At 49.5% G+C, this 21442-nt stretch overlaps 1 protein-coding gene across 1 annotated transcript in view; it reads left to right on the top strand.

Annotated features, from left to right (window-relative positions):
- Nucleotides 1-2509: 2509 nt before the first annotated feature.
- The window catches only part of LOC308166471 (protein argonaute-3-like), a gene marked incomplete at its 3' end in the record, with an annotated part of 23437 nt that continues 4504 nt past the window's right edge, over nucleotides 2510-21442 (top strand). The window contains exons 1-13 of the mRNA XM_080540788.1: nucleotides 2510-2642; nucleotides 6567-6731; nucleotides 7551-7638; nucleotides 8913-9060; nucleotides 9197-9316; nucleotides 10451-10573; nucleotides 12325-12458; nucleotides 14178-14362; nucleotides 15807-15966; nucleotides 16116-16206; nucleotides 16682-16876; nucleotides 17449-17583; nucleotides 19791-19892. Coding sequence (XP_080396914.1) covers nucleotides 2615-2642; nucleotides 6567-6731; nucleotides 7551-7638; nucleotides 8913-9060; nucleotides 9197-9316; nucleotides 10451-10573; nucleotides 12325-12458; nucleotides 14178-14362; nucleotides 15807-15966; nucleotides 16116-16206; nucleotides 16682-16876; nucleotides 17449-17583; nucleotides 19791-19892 — 1674 coding nt within the window. The 5' untranslated portion in view covers nucleotides 2510-2614. The remainder of the gene's footprint in view (nucleotides 2643-6566; nucleotides 6732-7550; nucleotides 7639-8912; nucleotides 9061-9196; nucleotides 9317-10450; nucleotides 10574-12324; nucleotides 12459-14177; nucleotides 14363-15806; nucleotides 15967-16115; nucleotides 16207-16681; nucleotides 16877-17448; nucleotides 17584-19790; nucleotides 19893-21442) is intronic.

Genomic DNA, 21442 nt, shown 5'->3' with positions numbered 1-21442 from the left:
TTATGGCGGCTCTGTGACGCGACTTCCATGGAAAGAGCAAGGGTTCCCACGGGTCCTTGAAATCCTGGAAAGTTTTGTGAATTTGAAAGAAAAAAAAAATCAAGGGCCTTAAAAGTTTTTGGAAATAGACATGGGTCATTGAAAGTGCTTGAATTCCCCTCTCTCTCTCCAACAACAGTAGACTTTACACATATTTCACAATGTTTTGCTGTGCTGTGGTAGAGAAGGCAAGAGACCATCTAGTGTTCAAGCCTCTACATTCAAAAGCCTCTCTTTTAATTGTTGTCTGTGAGCGGACAGTTCCTATTATATACATTCTCATCTAGATCTGTCTCAAACTACGCATTGTTGGGTCCTTGAATTTGAGGGAATTGAGTCTTGAAAAGTCCTTGAAAAGTGCTTGAATGTGATGTTTCAGAAGGTGTGGGAACCCTGAAAGAGGCTTTGGTCTGACCCATCTGATCTCTGGGGTCTGACCCGTCTCTCTGGGGTCTGACCCGTCTCTCTGGGGTCTGACCCGTCTCTCTGACCTGATCCCTCTGATCCTCTCCTCCAGGTGGACCTGGACGTCACTCTGCCGGGGGAGGGGGGGTAAGGGACCGGCCCCTTTAGGTCAGCATCAAGTTTGTGTCCCTGGTGAGGGCCTGGCACCCTGCTGCACGAGGGTTTCTGACGGGCCGCAGCATGCCGGAGCCCCTGGAGCTGGACAAAACCCATCAGCACCAACCCAGTCCACGCCGTGGACGTGGGTGCTGAGACACCTGCCCTCCATGAAGTGAGTCACCCTAACCCTGACCCACCTAGCTGCTCCAGTCTGGGAAATCACATGTTGGGTTAAGTCTGCATTCAGTCTGGTACTGGAGAGCAGTGGGGTTAAACGTTCTGGTATTAATGTTACCGTACATGTGGGAAAACTAGGGTAGGGTTAGGTGCTACGTCGATTTGGTACATGCTGGCATGTCTAACCCTAACCCTAACCTTAACCCTAAACCCTAACCCTAACCTTAACCCTAGCACCCCTAGCACCTGACCCTAACCCTAGTTTTCCCACATGTACCGTAACATTAATACTTGGTGATTGATTCAACAGCTGATAAACTATTATTATTATTATTATTATTATTATTATTATTATTATAATTATTATTATTGTGTGAAGGTTTTCAAAATGATATAACCTCTCATGGGTATTTCCAGTTGTGAATCATTTGATGGTTGAGCATGAACTGAAGACTGACTCAATCCAGGAAAAACCTGAACGACTTGTAGTGATTTCTAGATAGTCGCTGAATCAGTCGTCATCAACAGTGTTCAGTGAAGTGACTCTGTTCAGTGAAGTGACTCTGTTCCCCGGGACGCAACGCTGTGATCTCCAGCACACGCGTGCCGCCGTTCTTACTTAACGTGTTTTCGAGTTGTGACACCGATACCATGGTGACAAGCCCAAAGAGGAGATCTAGCGGATAGTTAGCTGTAGCCCTTACGTCATACCTGACCTTAAAGTATCACCCACACAAAACCACATCCAGGCCTGCGTGTAAACCAATATTGGAGGCCATCATGAAAATCTCCTCTTATTAAAGACAGGCTACAGAGTACTGACACCTACCGTGAGGATATGTTTGCTCTACTGGAGCTTAAAGACCTTTGCATTGGCATTGACCGATTGTCAGGCTATACTGATATGATTGTGGCTCTACTGGCGAAGGATGAAATGTCAATAAGGCCTTGCTGTGTCTCCGTCCATCATTTCATTGATGCTCAGCCTAAATTGAAAAATGGGTTGGTGTCACACTGTGCAAGCAGCTATTGACCTACTTCTTGAACTAGGTTGTGCAAACTAACCTCCCAATTATCCAATTATCCTATCTTTGTCCCTTGTTTCCCCCCCCCCCCCACACACACACACACACACGCACACACAACACACACACACAAACACACACACACACACACACACACACACACAACACTCTCTATGTTCTTATCTCCCTCTATCTCTTCTGCCCCCTCTCCTCTCCCTTGTTTACCCCCCCCCTTCTCTCTGACTTATTTTTCTCTTTCTCTTTCTCTTCCTTCCCTCTCTCTCTCTCTCTCTCCTCTCCTCTTTGCTTCCTGTCTGCTCTCTCTTTCTCTCTCTTCTTATCTCCCTCTCTCTCTTTGCCCCCCCTCTCTCCCCGCCTCCTCCCTTTTTTACCCCCCTCTCTCTCTCTCTCTCTCTCTGACTCCTCCTTTTCTTTCTCCTTCCTCCTCCTCCTCCTCCCTCTCCTCCTCCTCTCCTCCCTCCTCCCCTCCCTCTCCTCCCTCCTCCACCTCCCCTCCTCTCCTCCTCCTCCCTCCTCTCCCCCTCCCCTCCTCTCCCTCCCTCCTCCCTCCTCCTCCCCTCCTCTCCTCCTCCTCCTCCCTCCTCCTCCTCTCCTCCTCCTCTCCCCCTCCTCCCCTCCTCCTCCTCCTCCTCTCCCTCTCCTCCTCCTCCCCCTCCCCTCCTCCCCCTCCCCTCCTCAGGTACACCCCTGTGGGGCGTTCCTTCTTCTCCGCCCCCAGAGGTTACGACCATCCCCTGGGAGGGGGGAGGGAGGTGTGGTTCGGCTTCCACCAGTCTGTGCGGCCGGCCATGTGGAAGATGATGCTCAACATCGATGGTGAGTGTGGCCTGGGTGGTCCAGTGGTCCAGTCTAGCCCTGCGGTCTACAGTGCACACATAAGCCCTTGTCGGCATTGGTTAGAATCCGGCGCATGCCCTCTCTCCCTTCTTCTCCTTACTCTCCTGTCTGTGTTCATTGTATTTGTCCAATAAAAAAAAAATGAAATAAATAAAAGCATAATGGTTCTCAACCCTCTCCTCGGGGACCCCCAGCCTCTCCACATTTGATGTGTTCCACCACCAGCACACCTGATTCAAACTAATCAAGTACAAACCATAATTGCTTTGTACTTGATTAGTTGAATCAGGTGTGCTGGTGGGGGAACAGATCAAATAATGTGGAGCGGTTGGGGGTCCCCGAGGAGAGGCTGGGGGTCCCCGAGGAGAGGGTTGAGAACCACTGCTTCTAGAAAGGCGCATGCCGTATCGTCGCAGGGGCCCCAGTTCGATTCCAGCCATGGACATATCCTGCATGTCATCCCTCCTCTCTCTCACCCATCCTGCATGTCATCCCTCCTCTCTCTCACCCATCCTGCATGTCATCCCTCCTCTCTCTCACCCATCCTTCCTGTCATCCCTCCTCTCTCATCTCTCACCCATCTTCCTGTCATCCCTCCTCTCTCTCTCACATCCTTACAGTCAATCTCTTAAACTGCTTCTATCCCAATGAAGCAGAAATGCCCCCCAAAAAAGAAGAAATAAAAAAGAAAGGGCGCTGTGCCACGTGCAGTCACCAGGCGGTGCTAGAGAGCACGGCTCTGCTGGTGGGCGGGTGGGTGAGGGAGACTGAGGGAGGGGGGGTCTCAGAGGAAGGTGGATTGGGGGGGGGGGGGCTCTGGCTGTGTGGGAACTGCCGAGGTGGTTGCTGTGGCAACGGAGGGCAGCTTTTCTCTGCGTGAAGGGGTGGGTGGTGCAGGGTGCGGGGGCGGGAGGGGGCGGGGAAGGGGGCGGGGAGGGGGCGGGAGGGGCAGTCTGTTGGAAGCATTTCTTTGGGGGGGGGGGGGGGCTGCCTTTGTTTGGGGAGTGCTTGAGAGTTCTGTCTCTGTCTGAGTGCCTCTCCCTCCCTGTCTGTTGGGGCGGTTTTCCCGCCTCTCTCACACCGGCAAACCGATTGGCCCCCCCTCTAGCTCCTCCCCCCCCTCCCGCCACCAAAGGGCAGAGACAGTCCAACCGCCTGCAAATGATTCACATCTCCTTTTTGTTTTGTCTTTCTTCAATTTGCCATTCTGTCTGTGTCCAAGGAACAAGATGAAAAGCTCTGCGCGGGGGGAAAAAAAAAAAGCGGGAAAGCAAATGGTTCGCCTCCAGTGACCAGAGACTGTTGTTATTGTACCTCTCTGCACGCCGTTAACTGTCGACCATCATGGATGATGCAGCCACATTCGATCAGACGCTGAGACTAAAACAAAGGGGGGCTGATGTCATTTCGAGAGCTCTCGAGAAGCTCTGGTGGTCCCCTGGGATGGTGACAGTCACCTGCGCTCGTTCGCCTCTCCCACCTCCTCTCCCACCTCCTCTCCCACCTCCTCACCCACCTCCTCCCCCACCTCCTCTACCACCTTCCCTCCCCCACTCCTCCCCCACCTCTCCCTCCTCCCCCACCTCCTCTCCCACCTCCTCTCCCACCTCCTCACCCCAACCTCCTCCCCCTCCTCCTCTTACCACCTTCCTCCCCCCTCCTCTCCTCAACTCCTCCTACCAACCTCTCCCCACCTCCTCTCCCACCTCCTCCCACCTCCTCCACCTCCTCCCCCACCTCCTCACCCACCTCCTCTCCACCTCCTCACCCACCTCCTCCCCACCTCACTCTCCCACCTCCTCACCCACCTCCTCTCCCACCTCCCTCCCCACCTCCTCACCCACCTCCTCTCCCACCTCCTCTCCCACCTCCTCCCCCACCTCCTCCCCCACCTCTCCCACCTCCTCTCCCCACCTCCTCCCCCACCTCCTCACCCACCTCCTCACCCACCTCCTCTCCCACTTCCATGACCCCCCCACCTCCTCTCCCACCTTCCTCACCCACCTCCTCCCCCACCCTTCCTCTCCCACCTCCTCTCCCACCTCCTCACCCACCTCCTCCCCCACCTCCTCTCCCACCTCCTCACCCACTCTCCTCTCCCACCTCCTCTCCCACCTCCTCTCCCTCTCCCACCTCCTCCCCCACCTCCTCTCCCACCTCCTCCCCCACCTCCTCACCCACCTCCTCACCCACCTCCTCTCCCACCTCCTCACCCACCTCCTCCTCCCCCCACCTCCTCTCTCTCCTCCTCTCCCACCTCCTCCCCCACCCTCCTCTCCCACCTCCTCTCCCTCTCCCACCTCCTCCCCCACCTCCTCTCCCACCTCCTCTCCCACCTCATCCCCCACCTCCCCACCCACCTCCTCTCCCACCATCCTCACACCCACCTCCTCCCCCACCTCCTCCCCCACCTCCTCCTCCCACCTCCTCTCCCACCTCCTCCCCCACCTCCTCTCCCACCTCCTCCCCCACGGACGTGTGCTTCCATTGTCACAGTCGTCTGTCCCCGGTGGGACCCGACGTCACGGCAGATCCAGCCAAGCAGCGGCTGTTGCTGCCCTGGGCCCGGTTGCATAAAGATAGATTAAGACTGGTCTAAGCCTTAGACTAGTCTCATATTCTCATAAACATAGATTAAGACTGGTCTAAGCCTTCTTATATTCTCATAAACATAGATTAAGACTGGTCTAAGCCTTAGACTAGTTTTATATTCTCATAAACATAGATTAAGACTGGTCTAAGCCTTAGACTAGTCTTATATTCCCAGGTCAGACCCAGTCTAATTAAGACAGACTTATGTTGAGGTTAGAAAGTTAGCCTCCTTCCCCCCCTGGCTAAGCTTGACTTAAGAGCCGTGTTGCTATGGGAACGAGTCAGGGCTAGCAGCTAGCTAACACTGAAACTCCAGTGCGGTAAACTACTTCACTGGTTAAAACGTCTAAGCAGTAAACTTTTCTCCACATTATATTCCTCCAATATACAAACGTTTTCAGCAGAAGACAATGGAGTTTCTCTCTCATATCTTCTGCGCTAGCTAGGCGTGGCTGTTTCGGCTGCCATATTTTATTTTTCTGTCAAGTGTCTTATTTTACCTAGAATGCATTGCTGCGTGACAGGCTATCTAAGTCAGTCTTACCTTAGTCACCCGTGGGTGAGCTTTATGCAACAGGAAAAATGTTAGAGTCTATAGCAAGACTGACTTAAAGTGAGATCTAAGTCTAAGACTGGGTCTATCTTTATTAAAGTGAGATCTAAGTCTAAGACTGGGTCTATCTTTATTAAAGTGAGATCTAAGTCACCGTACAGAAACCCAGAACCACCCAGCCTCCCTCGTTGAATGTTTATTTACATTTTTAAAAATGTATATAATATATGTCTGTCGTTCTGTAGTAACGATGGAGTGTTAAACACTCCCCAGAACAGGAGAGCTATCTGAGCTTAATCTAACCATAATCTAACCACAATCTAACCGTAATATAACCATAATCTAACCTTCTGGCTATGAAACAGGCTTTGTGGCTGTAAAACACGCTTCATACATCTTCATCTTCATCCGGTCCATCAAGACCAAAACCTCGCTACCGCAAACCTGAACTGTTTCTTCCCCATGGCGGTGGGCCTCCTCACAAACAAGCCCCCTTCCTCTCAGTGACTCTGGAACTTCCACCCCCCCCCCCCCCTCCCTCCCCCCCTCCCTCCTGATGGTCCTGTGCTCCACCCCCCCTCCCTCCTGATGCTCCACCCCCCCTCCCTCCTGTGCTCCCCCCCCCCCTCCACCCCCCCCCCCCTCCCCCCTCCCTCCTGACGCTCCACCCCCCCCCTCCCTCCCCCCTCCCTCCTGATGGTCCCTGTGCTCCCCCCCCCCCTCCCTCCTGACGGTCCCTCTCTCCCTCTGTCCTGCAGTGTCGGCCACGGCCTTCTACAAAGCCCAGCCGGTGATCCAGTTCATGTGTGAGGTTCTGGACATCCACAACATCGACGAGCAGCCGCGCCCCCTCACTGACTCACACAGGGTCAAATTCACCAAAGAAATTAAAGGTGTGTGTGTGTGGGTGTGTGATATAACAGGTAGGTGTGTGTGTGTGTGTGTGTGTGGTATAATAGGCGTGTGTGTGTGGTATAATAGGTGTGTGTGTGTGGGTGTGTGGTATAATAGGTGTGTGTGTGTGGGTGTGTGGTATAATAGGTGTGTGTGGGTGGGTGTGTGGTATAATAGGTGTGGGTGTGTGGTATAATAGGTGTGTGTGTGTGTGTGTGGTATAATAGGTGTGTGTGTGTGTGTGTGGTGGTATAATAGGTATGTGTGTGGGTGTGTGGTATAATAGGTGTGTGTGTGTGTGTGGGTGTGTGGTATAATAGGTGTGGGTGTGTGGGTGTGTGGTATAATAGGTGTGTGTGTGTGTGTGGGTGGTGGTATAATAGGTGTGTGTGGGTGTGTGGTATAATAGGTGTGTGTGTGTGTGGGTGTGTGGTATAATAGGTGTGTGTGTTTTCTGATTGATTGAAAACCTTTATTGAAAACCTTTATTGTCCCCAATGGGGAAATGTTGTTGTCAAACAGCTCAGTTAGGGCAGACAGAAAACATTCAATAAAATACATAAAACAGTGCAGGCTCAATAAGTAAAAAGTTCCAAGTTCCAAAGTTCCAGCTCCAGGTCTCCCCCACCCTGCAGGGCCTGGTTGTAGAGTCGGAGTGCAGCTGGAACAAAGGACTGTCCAAATCTTTTTGTACTTTGACGGGGGAGAACAAATCAGTGTGTGTGGGTGTGTGGTATAATAGGTGTGTGTGTGGGTGTGTGGTATAATAGGTGTGTGTGTGTGGGTGGGTGGTATAATAGGTGTGTGTGTGTGGGTGATATAACAAGTGTGTGTTGTTGTTGTTGCAGGTCTGAAGGTGGAGGTGACGCACTGTGGGACCATGCGGAGGAAGTACCGTGTGTGCAACGTGACCCGCCGGCCGGCCAGCCACCAAACGTGAGTCAGCCTCCGAGCGTGGGCGTGGGGGGAGGGGGGGGGGGAGAGAGGGGGTGAGAGGGGAGGTGGAAGGTCGGCCTTAGGGGTTAGAATCACCACTAGAGCCGCAAAATGTCTGACTCATCGGACAGGCAAGACACTGCTTCTCTGCTGCTACGGTTATTGACAGTTATTATGTTATTATTGTATGTTATTATGTACAGCGATCCCTTCATGTGTCTTTTGATTTATTTGACTGTTGCCCGTTGTTTGACAGTACAGTGAGGGTGTTTTTATATCATTACTGTAAGGCCTCAACTAGAAGGTGAATCATACACAAGCTACACATTACACATACTAGTAATCCTGACCTTGATGTCATGGCAACCTAAGCCAAAACTAATTTCCCAGCTACACCTTCTGTAATAATCACATCTGTCAAGGCTGTGTACCAACTCTACCAGCCAAGGCTGTGTACCGACTCTGTGTACCGACTCTACCAGCCAAGTGGAACAAAACAAACCCAGCATACAACTGCTCCCCAAACTAAACCTCAACCATCAACTATCAACCATATAGACTTACAAACCTATAGAGCCAGAAGATTTTATTTTATTTTATTTTATATATATTATTATTATTTAGGACTTTTCATATTCACAATCACAAATGAAAGACAAAAAGAAAAGAAAAGAGAAGCCTCCCCTAAAACATCATAGAATAGTAATAAATATCTAGAATGTGAATGATCCACAGGCTCCCACGGGTCCTTGGAATCCTTGAAAGGTTGTGAATCTGAGAAAAGAAAATCAAGGTTTTTGAAAATAGACATGGGTCATTGAAAGTGCTTGAATTCCCCTCTCTCTCCAAAAATATATATATTCCAAAACATTTCACATTGCTTAACTTAACACAGTAACGTTACGCATATTTCACAATGTTTCGCTGTGCTGTGGTAGAGAAGGCAAGAAACCATCTAGTGTTCAAGCCTCTACATTCAAAAGCCTCTCTTTTTAATTGTTGTCTGTGAGCGGATAGTTCCTATTATATACATTCTCATCTAGATCTGTCTCAAACTACGCCGTGTTGGGTCCTTGAATTTGAGGGAATTGAGTCTTGAAAGTCCTTGAAAAGTGCTTGAATTTGATGTTTCAGAAGGTGTGGGAACCCTGAATACAATTTAAGAAAACGTTACGTTATTGTTGGCTAGTCTAAAGCGTTGACTACTGGTCTAATCCGGTGTGGTTATGTACCTAACCCTAACCCTTATCCTCCCATCTGCCTGTTCTCCTCAGGTTCCCTCTGCAGCTGGAGAACGGGCAGACGGTGGAGCGCACGGTGGCCCAGTACTTCAAGGAGAAGTACAGCCTGCAGCTGAAGTACCCCCACCTGCCCTGCCTGCAGGTGGGACAGGAGCAGAAACACACCTACCTGCCCCTGGAGGTGAGAGTCCGTCTTCCACGCTACTCCGCTGACACACTGTGTTTACGATATACTGTATAGTGCTGCCATACCCTCCGTGTCTTTTTCGGTGTGAGAGATCACGATGACGTAATGATTTGTCTCTGTCTCCCTGCAGGTGTGTAACATTGTAGCAGGTCAGCGCTGCATCAAGAAGCTGACAGATAATCAGACCTCCACCATGATCAAAGCTACGGCTCGCTCTGCACCTGACAGGCAGGAGGAGATCAGCCGACTGGTGAGTTGCGCGGCCTAGTGGCGGGAGGCCTAGTTTGTTTTTCTGAGTGGGGCAGTCTCACTCATATTTTTCTTTTTAATGACAGATATAGTATAGACTATGACAGGAAGGATGGGTGAGAGAGAGAGAGAGAAGGGATGACATGCAGGATATGTCCGCGGCTGGAATCGAACCGGGAGCCCTGCGGTACATGGTCAGCGCTTAATCCACTATTAGTTAGTTAGTTAGTTAGTTAGTTAGTTAGTTAGTTCGTTCGTTAGTTAGTCAGTTAGTTAGTTAGTTAGTTCGTTCGTGTTAGTTAGTTAGTTAGTTAGTTAGTTAGTTGTTCGTGCTTGCCCTCGTTGTAGGGCGGCTTTCACCACGGCCTGGTGTAGTTTGGAGGTAGACAGACTCATTGTCGCGAGCACTGGTTACCGCCATTGGCCACCATCAAACGGTAACAGTTCATTTAAGCACCGCCGTCGTAACCTTATTAAACTGACCCCTCGCCTGCGTCTCGGAATTAAATGAGCTGTGCTGACAGGATGTTGCCGTGGACAGGCGACGGTTGATGTTTCATTTGGATGCAGAGTGCTGTGAATACCAACGGAACAGAGTGTGGGTGGAATAGCTAAGAACAAGAGGCGTAGAAGGACAAAACAAAAGACAAGAGAGTCAGACAGTGTTCTTTGGAACATGCTCAACAAAGGTTATTTTGGGGACATTGCGCAAGGCTACAGTTAGACTATAGGCAACATCTGAGGGGGAGTTTGTTATTGTATCTAAAAACATATTGACCGTCCAAGCCTTGTTAAGGGTTGTTCACTTTTCTGAGCGGTCGACTATTTTCCTTGTCTGGTCTTCTACTATTTTAACGGTATCCATAAGATCCGAACGATTTGTAATTTTGTTGAACTGTCCCACAAAACACACAACATGTCGTGCATAGATACTCTGATTGTGAAGAAATCAGACATTTTCCTAAAACCTGCCATTCCCTTCTCTCTCTCTCTCTCTCTCTCTCTCTCGCTCTCTCTCTCTCTCTCTCTCTCTCTCTCTCTCTCTCTCTCTCTCTCTCTCTCTCTCTCTCTCTTTCTCTCTCTCTCTCTTTCTCTCTCTCTCCATCCCTCCATCTTTTTTCTACCGTCCCCCCAGGTGCGCAGTGCCAACTACGAGGCGGACCCCTACGTGCAGGAGTTCCAGTTCAAGGTCCGGGACGAGATGGCCCACGTGACGGGCCGCGTGCTGCCGGCGCCCATGCTGCAATACGGCGGCAGGGTGAGCTCAGAGCACTTTATGGTACCTCCCTTTAATCACACCCATCTACCTCCCTTTAATCACACCCATCTACCTCCCTTTAATCACACCCATCTACCTCCCTTTAATCACACCCATCTACCTCCCTTTAATCACACCCATCTACCTGTTACCTCCCTTTAATCACACCCATCTACCTCCCTTTAATCACACCCATCTACCTGTTACCTCCCTTTAATCACACCCATCTACCTCCCTTTAATCACACCCATCTACCTCCCTTTAATCACACCCATCTCTCTGTTACCTCCCTTTAATCACACCCATCTCTCTGTTACCTCCCTTTAATCACACCCATCTACCTGTTACCTCCCTTTAATCACACCCATCTACCTCCCTTTAATCACACCCATCTCTCTGTTACCTCCCTTTAATCACACCCATCTCTCTGTTACCTCCCTTTAATCACACCCATCTCTCTGTTACCTTCCTTTAATCACACCCATCTACCTGTTTGTCTGTTTCTTTATGCTTCATATCTTATTGAATTTCACGTAGAGACACAACAGGACATCAGAACAACTAGTGTCCCTGGGCAAGGTTATGGTCCCAGGTATGAGTAGAAAACTAGTTTTGAGCTTCCGTATATGCAGTACATTGTCCATAAACAATATTTTAAAAAATATGTTTTAATCAAACTAACAAACAAAAAAACACAAACACAAAAGAAAAGAGAAAAAGAAAAAGAAAAAAAACAGGGGGGGGCGGGGCGGGGGGGCATGTCACATATCATAAATAAACAGAAAAGAAAATGGCACAACAAATGCCATAGATACCCTAATATATGGGGGGGTCACCCCCATCAGAGACAACATCCAAGTCTTACCATCCTAAACACAGCGGCAGCGCAAACACCAACACAGCGAATTCTAGCCTCTACATTGTGACCCATACATCCCAGATCTGTTTGTTTGCTTGTCTGACATGCAGCCCTCTCTCTGGAGGGAGTACCCCCCCCCGCTTTGGTTTGGACTTGATTTGGATCTGTCTGTTTTTTGTTTTTTTTGCGGCTTGTGTGAATTAACATATTACTAGATGATGATGTTGATGATGATGATGATGATGATGATTAGTGACACATGTTAAGCTCGCATGAGACGGCTTTGTCTTGGTTAGATTCTATTTTTACAGGTTCTTCTTAGTCTTTTAGATTTTGCAAAGGAGCCCTCAAAGGAATCTAGGTTGATGTCAAGGTCAGGGAATATCAGTTCTTCCAGACAGTGTTAATCTTAGATTCTGAACATCCTTTGAGGTATTTTGAAACGCTTCAACTAGGCTACACGCCTTGGTTAGATTAGAATGGATGTATCCATTTTAGCGTCTCCCATTGTTTCTGTTGTTAGTGTGGACCTGCCTGATTAACACACTCGTCTGCATGACTGTCCAATCTGCAATTGTCCTATGTGTCTTCATTCTGCTTGTGTGGTTGTGGGTGTTGGTGTGTGTGTGTGTGTGTGTGTGTGTGTGTGTGTGTGTGTGTGTGTGTGTGTGTGTGTGCGCGCGTGGGTGGGTGAATGTTTAGGTGTTTGGGGGGGTGTGTGTGTGTGTGTGTGTGTGTGTGTGTGCGCGCATGGGTGGGTGAATGTTTAGGTGTTTGTGTTTGTGTGTGTGTGTGTGTGCGTGTGCGCGTGCGTGTGGTCACGCCGTGCAGCAGACCAACCCTGTGTGTGTGTGTGTGTGTGTGTGTGTGTGTGTGTGTGGTCGTCCTGTAGAACCGGACCGTGGCCACGCCCAGCCACGGCGTCTGGGACATGCGAGGGAAGCAGTTCCACACGGGTGTGGAGATCAAGATGTGGGCCATCGCCTGCTTCGCCACGCAGAGGCAGTGTCGCGAGGAGATCCTCAAGTGAGAACCACCCTGTCCCTAACCCTAACCCTAACCCTAACCCTCCTGTCCCTGTCCCTAACCCTCCCTGTCCCTGTCCCTAACCCTCCCTGTCCCTAACCCTAACCCTCCTGTCCCTGTCCCTAACCCTCCCCTCCATCCTCTGCCTCACACCCCTCACTCCTGCCCCTTACCTAACCCTAACCCTAACCCTCCCCTCCATCCTCTGCCTCACACCCCTCACCCCTGCCTCACACCCCTCACCCTCCTGTCCCTGTCCCTAACCCTCCTGTCCCTGTCCCTAACCCTCCTGTCCCTGTCCCTAACCCTCCCCTCCATCCTCTGCTTCACACCCCTCACCCTCCTGTCCCTAACCCTAACCCTCCCCTCCATCCTCTGCCTCACACCCCTCACCCTCCTGTCCCTAACCCTAACCCTCCCCCTCCATCCTCTGCCTCACACCCCTCACCCCTGCCCCTTACCTAACCCTAACCCTAACCCTCCTGTCCCTAACCCTAACCCTCCCCTCCATCCTCTGCCTCACACCCCTCACCCCTGCCCCAAACCCTCCCCTGTCCATCCTCTGCCCCACACCCCTCACCCCTGCCCCTCCATCCCCTGCCTCACACCCCTCACCCCTGCCCCCCACACCCCTCACCCCTGCCCCTTACCAAACCCAAACAGTGCACAGCGACCGGTTGCTTAAAGATAGACCCAGTCTTAGACTTAGATCTCACTTTAAGTCAGTCTTGCTATAGACTCTAAAATGTTCCTGTTTATGCAAATTCCTGTTGCATAAAGCTCACCTATGAGTAGTAAACGGTAAATGGTAAATGGACTGCACTTACAGTGCCTTGCAAAAGTATTCACCCCCCTTGGCTTTTTACCTATTTTATTACGTTACAACCTGTAATTTAAACATTTTTTTAATCAGAATTTTATTTGATGAATCTGCACAAAATAGTGTTAGTTTTTAATCTATGTTTATGAGAATATGGGCCGGTTTCACAGACAAGGCTTAAGCCTAGTCCTGGACTAAATCACACTTTCAATGTAAAATCTCCATTGAAGATGCTTTTTAGTCCAGGATTAGGCTTAAGCCTTGTCTGTGAAACTGGCCCCATAAGTCTAGTCTAAGGTTTAGACCAGTCTTAATCTATCTTTATGCAACCGGGCCCAGGGGGCCGTTTTTAATAGGATAGGAATCCCTCCCTAAAAAAAGATACACTTAGTTAGATAGATGGTGGTTATTGAATAAAAGACCTTGTAAACTTCGAATGTATCCATCTTAAAGACATACGCCACCCCGTAATCTAAATGTGTAGAATTGCTTTCATACCTGAACAACGACTATATAAATCCCACGTCCCAAACCATCGGTTGTGTAGATCCACTAATGAATCACATGGGGCATGGTGTCATTAGACTACCCTTCTGAGGTCTGAGAACATCTGACAAATGTTGATTTTTGTGTTGGAATAATAATGCCTTTAAGTTCCACACCGACCGAGCCCAAAGGATCCGGTTGGATTTGGACTAATCCTAACGCTTACCACTTACTCTTTCTTCACCCTCCTTCTCCCTTCCCTCTCCCCTCCCTCTCCCTTCCCTCTCCCCGCCCTCTCCCCTCCCTCTCCCCTCCCTCTCCCCTCCCTCTCCCCTCCCTCTCCCTTCCCTCTCCCCGCCCTCTCCCCTCCCTCTCCCTTCCCTCTCCCCGCCCTCTCCCCTCCCTCTCTGTAGGGGTTTCACAGACCAGCTGCGTAAGATCTCCAAGGATGCTGGGATGCCCATCCAGGGCCAGCCGTGTTTCTGTAAGTACGCCCAGGGAGCCGACAGCGTGGAGCCCATGTTCAGACACCTGAAGAACACCTACTCTGGACTGCAGCTCATCATCGTCATCCTGCCTGGCAAGACCCCCGTATATGGTAAGACGCCCGTATATGGTAAGACCCCCGTATATGGCAAGACCCCCGTATATGGTAAAACCCCCGTATGGTAAGAGTGACCTCACCCTCCATAATTGTCTTGGAAAACAATTCTGAAATGCTGACCTAATATTTCCAGACTATGGGCCCTATTATGCACTTCTTAACTTGCCGTCTTAAGTCTTAATTAAGACGCACCGCCAGGTTAAGACCTACCGCCACCCTTATTATGCGCTTCATACGCGCTACTGCTATTATGCCAGTGTCGATAGGCGCCCACACATAAGACGTAATACTCCCGTGCATATATTACTCATTGTGGGAGTGTTCATATGTTAATGAAGTGCACTAGGCGCCCCTGCTATTATGCGATCTGACTTTGCTCCTAGCGCTAAGAAGTGGTTTGAAAAGTTTAGACTTCATGCACGTTTTGAAAACACGAGCGCGTCTCCGCGGTTTGCGCATGCATGTGGGCACACATGAACACGCACGTGGCTCCACGGCAAGACGTCAATTACGGTCACAGTATAAATGCTTTATTTCAGAAGGGAGAGGCAGAGAAGCGCGCTGACCTCCTTCTTAGGACTTTCATAATAGCATAGCGCTAATGACTCAACGCAGCCGGTTCTTAAAGGGAATGGCACTTGGCACGCTGATTGGGTTGATTGAGAAGACGCCCAAAACACACCCATGACTAATTTCTTTGCTTAGCGCCTGGTTTTAGGCGCCCACTGCAGCACGCATAATAGCAAAGTGGCCTTGACCACGCCTCCACGTCTTAAGTTTAGATCTACCGCCTCGTCTTATTGCTTAAGACTTATGAAGTGCATAATAGGGCCCTATAAGTCACTCCGGAGTATAAGTCACATCAGTCACAGAATGAGTCATGAAGAGGAAAAAAACCTATATATGTCGTACTGGACTATACAGTAAGTCGCATGTATAGTTGTCACAAGCCTAGAGCGCCCTCGCGTGGCTGTAGACGGTAATGTTTACTCCTTGGTTCATGTCAGTCAGTATGAATTAACATTTTGAAACATTCTATATATGTTGATATATAAGACGCGCCTGACTATAAGTCGCAGGTCAGAGGTCATGGTCTTGTTGAGGTCAGGTGATCTCAATCTCACTGAATTAGCTGTCATACATCGTGGTGTGATTCCCCTAATAACAATAACTTTGAAACAAAACTCTTTCTAATACTGTTGCTATCTTTCTGATAAAAACAACAACAACATGTAGCATAACGTAACAGACACATCTATAACACCTTTACCTGAGGTTGTCATGGTCCAGCACCTGACTGTTGTACCTAACCCTAACCTGACTGTTGTACCTAACCCTAACCTGACTGTTGTACCTAACCCTAACCTGACTGTTGTACCTAACCCTAACCTGACTGTTGTACCTAACCCTAACCTGTTGTCTGTCCTGGTCCCTCTAGCGGAGGTGAAGCGAGTGGGAGACACTCTCCTAGGAATGGCCACTCAGTGTGTCCAGGTGAAGAACGTGGTGAAGACGTCCCCCCAGACCCTCTCCAACCTCTGCCTCAAGATCAACGTCAAGCTGGGCGGCATCAACAACATCCTGGTGCCTCACCAACGGTCAGTACTCACCGTGTCTGAGAGAGACATACCCTCCCTACCCCCCCCCCCCCCCCCCCCCCCGCCTCCACGTCTGCCGTGTACGATGTAGAGAATCTAGTCTTTATTCCTGCAACATATGGTTTTGACCTTTACTCCCCCGCTCCCAGACCCTCCGTGTTCCAGCAGCCGGTCATCTTCCTGGGGGCAGACGTGACACACCCCCCAGCCGGAGACGGAAAGAAGCCCTCCATAGCAGCGGTGCGTTTCAGCTCCTCCTACATTCCTGTACTCACCACCCTAACCCTCGCCCTAACCTCCTACATTCCTGTACTCGCCACCGCCTTCAAACTGCATGCTGCGTCAGCTGACCTTAACCAGAGCAGGAATGGCTTAACCAGAGCAGGCGTGTCTTAACCAGAGCAGGCGTGTCTTAACCAGAGCAGGCGTGTCTTAACCAGAGAGGCGTGGCTTAACCAGAGAAGGCGTGGCTTAACCAGAGACGGCGTGGCTTGGTTTACAACTCACTATTCACTCCCTCCATTCCCTTTCCCTTTTTCCCTCTTTGGTCCTTCCCTTTTTCCTCTCTCTCTCTCTCTCTCTCTCTCTCTGTCTCTCTCTCTCTGTCTCTCTCTGTCTCTCTCTCTCTCTCTGTCTCTCTCTCTCTCTCTCTCTCTCTCTCTCTGTCTCTCTCTCTCTATCTCTCTCTCGTCCCTCCATCCACCTCTCTCTCCAGGTGGTAGGCAGTATGGACGCCCACCCCAGTCGCTACTGTGCCACGGTCAGGGTCCAGCGGCCCAGACAGGAGGTGATCCAGGACCTGGCCTCCATGGTGCGCGAGCTGCTGATCCAGTTCTACAAGTCCACCCGCTACAAACCCACCAGGATCATCTTCTACAGGGACGGGGTCTCGGAGGCCCAGTTCAGACAGGTGAGCTCACACTAACAAGTCTCTCTCTCTCTCTCTCTCTCTCTCTCTCTCTCCCTCTTTCTCTCTCTCCCACTCTCTCTCCCTCTCTCTCTCTCTCTCCCACTCTCTCTCTCTCTCTCCCTCTCTCTCTCTCTCTCTCTCTCTCTCTCTCTCTCCCACTCTCTCTCTCTCTCTCTCTCTCTCCCTCTCTCTCTCTCTCCCACTCTCTCTCTCCCTCTCTCTCTCCCACTCTCTCTCTCTCCCTCTCTCTCTCCCTCCCCCTCTCTTTCTCCCCCTCTCTTTCTCCCCCTCTCTCTCTCTCTCTCTCTCTCTCTCTCTCTCTCTCTCTCTCTCTATCCCCCACTCATTAGGTATCTTGGAGACTGCAGGGAGGTTTTCTCATCTCCACCTAAGGAACATTCTGATTCTCTCACTGTTATTTAGGGGAGAGCGCCCTCTAGTGTTTCTAACTTTATGTTTGGCCTCCCTCTCTCTCTCTCTCTCTCTCTCTCTCTCTCTCTCTCTCTCTCTCTCTCTCTCTTCTCTCTCTCTCTCTCTCTCTCTCTCTCTCTATCTCTCTCCTTGTCTCAAAGGTGCTGTACTATGAGCTGCTGGCCATCCGCGAGGCCTGTATCAGCCTGGAGAAGGAATATCAGCCTGGAATCACCTACATCGTGGTCCAGAAACGCCACCACACACGCCTCTTCTGTGCCGACCGCAATGAGAGGGTGAGTCCATTAACCCCCCCCCCCCACACACACACACACACACACACACACACCCGGCTTAATCACCCCACTGGGATCCTAACAGAGCAGGTTGGAACACGGTGTTACAGTGTTACGGTGTTACGGTGTTACGGTGTTCATTGCTTCATGTTCCTTTTTTAAAATTATTATTATTTCCTCTCTGCTTGTTAACTACTCAAAATGGCCCTTCTAATTACCCCTTTGTCAAGGCCCCGCTCTCTCCCTTCCATGTAATTATGTTCGATTAGAGCATTAGGTCTTGACTGAGGCGCTCTGGAGAGGCACTCAAGGCCGAGTGGAGAGCAGGGCTCTGGATGTAATAACCTTTTCTCCCAGCATGCAACATCTGGACAGCGCTCTTCTCTGGGTCGTTATTATTTTAATTTGTTTGTCGGATTGTGTCGAACACTCTGGCCATGTGTTGTGATTATTACACCATCTCACCAGACACAACAACCTAACAAGGGATTGAACCCCTACAGCTCTCCCTTGGGTTGACTGCCTGCCATCATTCAATTAGTTCTTTGTCCAATTAAAGATAGTTATGGAACTTATGTCATTCTTTTTTCTTTTTTCTTTTTTTTACATCCGATTTTGACTTGAATTATGCTGATATCTGTCTCATCTCCCTCCACACAGTCCTCAAACTAACAAACTTTTGTGAAATAAGCTTTTGGTCAAGGGATTGGGGGCGTGTGCTACTTTCTGTCCAATCAAATCATTTATTGTAAAAATGTCTGTCTATTTAGGTGACCCACCTAGCTCAATATACTAAACTCCTCAAAAAAATGTAAAATGTTATTTCGGTCAATTAATCCTCCACTTTAATAATACCAATTGGTATTGTATTTGATATCGTTGGAAGCCTGATTATGGGATGGCCACTGGCTCCAGAACATCATTCTGCCTGTCTGTCTGTCTGACTGTCTGTCTGACTGTCTGTCTGCCTGATTATGGGATGGCCACTGGCTCCAGAACATCATTCTCATATCTCACTGTGGGAGAGTTCAACCATCCAATCCACCAAGCAACTCAAAACCAGAGTGAATACCAACAGAAGAATATTGCAGGGGATTTTGGCACATATTATTTGGGCCACTACCCACACGTTTAGCTGTGTTGCTCATTCCACGAATGCATGATCCTTACAAGTTGTACCTCGTTGTAAAGGTGACTAATCAGGCTTTCCAACGATATAAAATTCAATACCAATTGGTATCATTAAAGGGGGGGAATAATCGACCGAAATAACGTTTCCGAACTTTTTTTGAGGAGTTTAGTATATTGTAACTTCAGTATTTCCTCCTTTTTGAATTAGTTGTATTGTGACGTTCGGGGTTGAAGTAGAGGACATGGTTAATAACCGTCAATTCACCTGTCAATTCACCTGTCAATTCACCTGTCAATTCACCTGTCAATTCACCGGTCAATTCACCTGTCAATTCACCTCTCAATTCACCGGTCAATTCACCTCTCAATTCACCTGTCAATTCACCTCTCAATTCACCGGTCAATTCACCTGTCAATTCACCTCTCAATTCACCTGTCAATTCACCTGTCAATTCACCTCTCAATTCACCTGTCAATTCACCTCTCAATTCACCTGTCAATTCACCTCTCAATTCACCTCTCAATTCACCTGTCAATTCACCTGTTAATTCACCTCTCAATTCACCTCTCAATTCACCTGTCAATTCACCTCTCAATTCACCTGTCAATTCACCTCTCAATTCACCTCTCAATTCACCTGTCAATTCACCTGTCAATTCACCTGTCAATTCACCTGTCAATTCACCTGTCAATTCACCTGTCAATTCACCTCTCAATTCACCTGTCAATTCACCTCTCAATTCACCTGTCAATTCACCTCTCAATTCACCTCTCAATTCACCTGTCAATTCACCTGTCAATTCACCTGTCAATTCACCTGTCAATTCACCTCTCAATTCACCTCTCAATTCACCTGTCAATTCACCTGTCAATTCACCTGTCAATTCACCTGTCAATTCACCTGTCAATTCACCTGTCAATTCACCTCTCAATTCACCTGTCAATTCACCTGTCAATTCACCTGTCAATTCACCTGTCAATTCACCTCTCAATTCACCTGTCAATTCACCTGTCAATTCACCTGTCAATTCACCTGTCAATTCACCTCTCAATTCACCTGTCAATTCACCTGTCAGGTTGGCCGTAGCGGGAACATCCCTGCTGGCACCACGGTGGACACGGACATCACGCATCCCTACGAGTTTGACTTTTACCTCTGCAGTCACGCTGGAATACAGGTACACCCCCGCCCCGCATCCTCCGCCTGTCCCCCCAGCCTGGCTCTGCTGAGGGTTAGGGTTAGCTGTTCTCTCTGTCTGTTCTCTGTGCTGTTCTCTCTGCTGTTCTCTCTCTGCTGTTCTCTCTGCTGTTCTCTCTGCTGTTCTCTCTGCTGTTCTCTCTGCTGTTCACTGTGCTGTTCTCTCTGCTGTTCTCTCTCTGCTGTTCTCTCTGCTGTTCTCTCTCTGCTGTTCTCTCTGCTGTTCTCTCTCTGCTGTTCTCTCTGCTGTTCTCTCTGCTGTTCACTCTGCTGTTCTCTCTGCTGTTCTCTCTGCTGTTCTCTCTCTGCTGTTCTCTCTGCTGTTCTCTCTGCTGTTCTCTCTGCTGTTCTCTCTCTGCTGTTCTCTCTGCTGTTCTCTCTGCTGTTCTCTCTGCTGTTCTCTCTGCTGTTCTCTCTGCTGTTCTCTCTGCTGTTCTCTCTCTCTGCTGTTCTCTCTGTCTGTTCTCTCTGCTGTTCTCTCTGCTGTTCTCTCTGCTGTTCTCTCTGCTGTTCTCTCTGCTGTTCTCTCTGCTGTTCTCTCTGCTGTTCTCTCTCTGCTGTTCTCTCTGCTGTTCTCTCTGCTGTTCTCTGTGCTGTTCTCTCTGCTGTTCTCTCTGCTGTTCTCTCTCTGCTGTTCTCTCTGCTGTTCTCTCTGCTGTTCTCTCTCTGCTGTTCTCTCTGCTGTTCTCTCTGCTGTTCTCTCTGCTGTTCTCTCTGCTGTTCTCTCTGCTGTTCTCTCTGCTGTTCTCTCTCTGCTGTTCTCTCTGCTGTTCTCTCTCTGCTGTTCTCTCTGCTGTTCTCTCTGCTGTTCTCTCTGCTGTTCTCTCTGCTGTTCTCTCTGCTGTTCTCTCTGCTGTTCTCTCTCTGCTGTTCTCTCTGCTGTTCTCTCTGCTGTTCTCTCTGCTGTTCTCTCTCTGCTGTTCTCTCTGCTGTTCTCTCTGCTGTTCTCTCTGCTGTTCTCTCTCTGCTGTTCTCTCTCTGCTGTTCTCTCTGCTGTTCTCTCTGCTGTTCTCTCTGCTGTTCTCTCTCTGCTGTTCTCTCTCTGCTGTTCTCTCTCTGCTGTTCTCTCTGCTGTTCTCTCTGTGCTGTTCTCTCTGCTGTTCACTCTGCTGTTCTCTCTCTCTGCTGTTCTCTCTGCTGTTCTCTCTGCTGTTCTCTCTGCTGTTCTCTCTGCTGTTCTCTCTGCTGTTCTCTCTCTGCTGTTCTCTCTGCTGTTCTCTCTGCTGTTCTCTCTCTGCTGTTCTCTCTGCTGTTCACTCTGCTGTTCTCTCTCTGCTGTTCTCTCTGCTGTTCTCTGTGCTGTTCTCTCTGCTGTTCTCTCTGCTGTTCTCTCTGCTGTTCTCTCTGCTGTTCTCTCTCTCTGCTGTTCTCTCTCTGCTGTTCTCTCTGCTGTTCTCTCTCTCTGCTGTTCTCTCTGCTGTTCTCTCTGCTGTTCTCTCTCTGCTGTTCTCTCTGCTGTTCTCTCTCTGCTGTTCTCTCTGCTGTTCTCTCTCTGCTGTTCTCTCTCTGCTGTTCTCTCTGCTGTTCTCT

The sequence above is a fragment of the Nansenia antarctica genome, assembly GCF_963989245.1.
Source record: "Nansenia antarctica genome assembly, chromosome: 10".
NCBI classification, from domain to species: domain Eukaryota; kingdom Metazoa; phylum Chordata; class Actinopteri; order Argentiniformes; family Microstomatidae; genus Nansenia; species Nansenia antarctica.
This window is presented reverse-complemented; position numbering and strand designations above follow the sequence as displayed.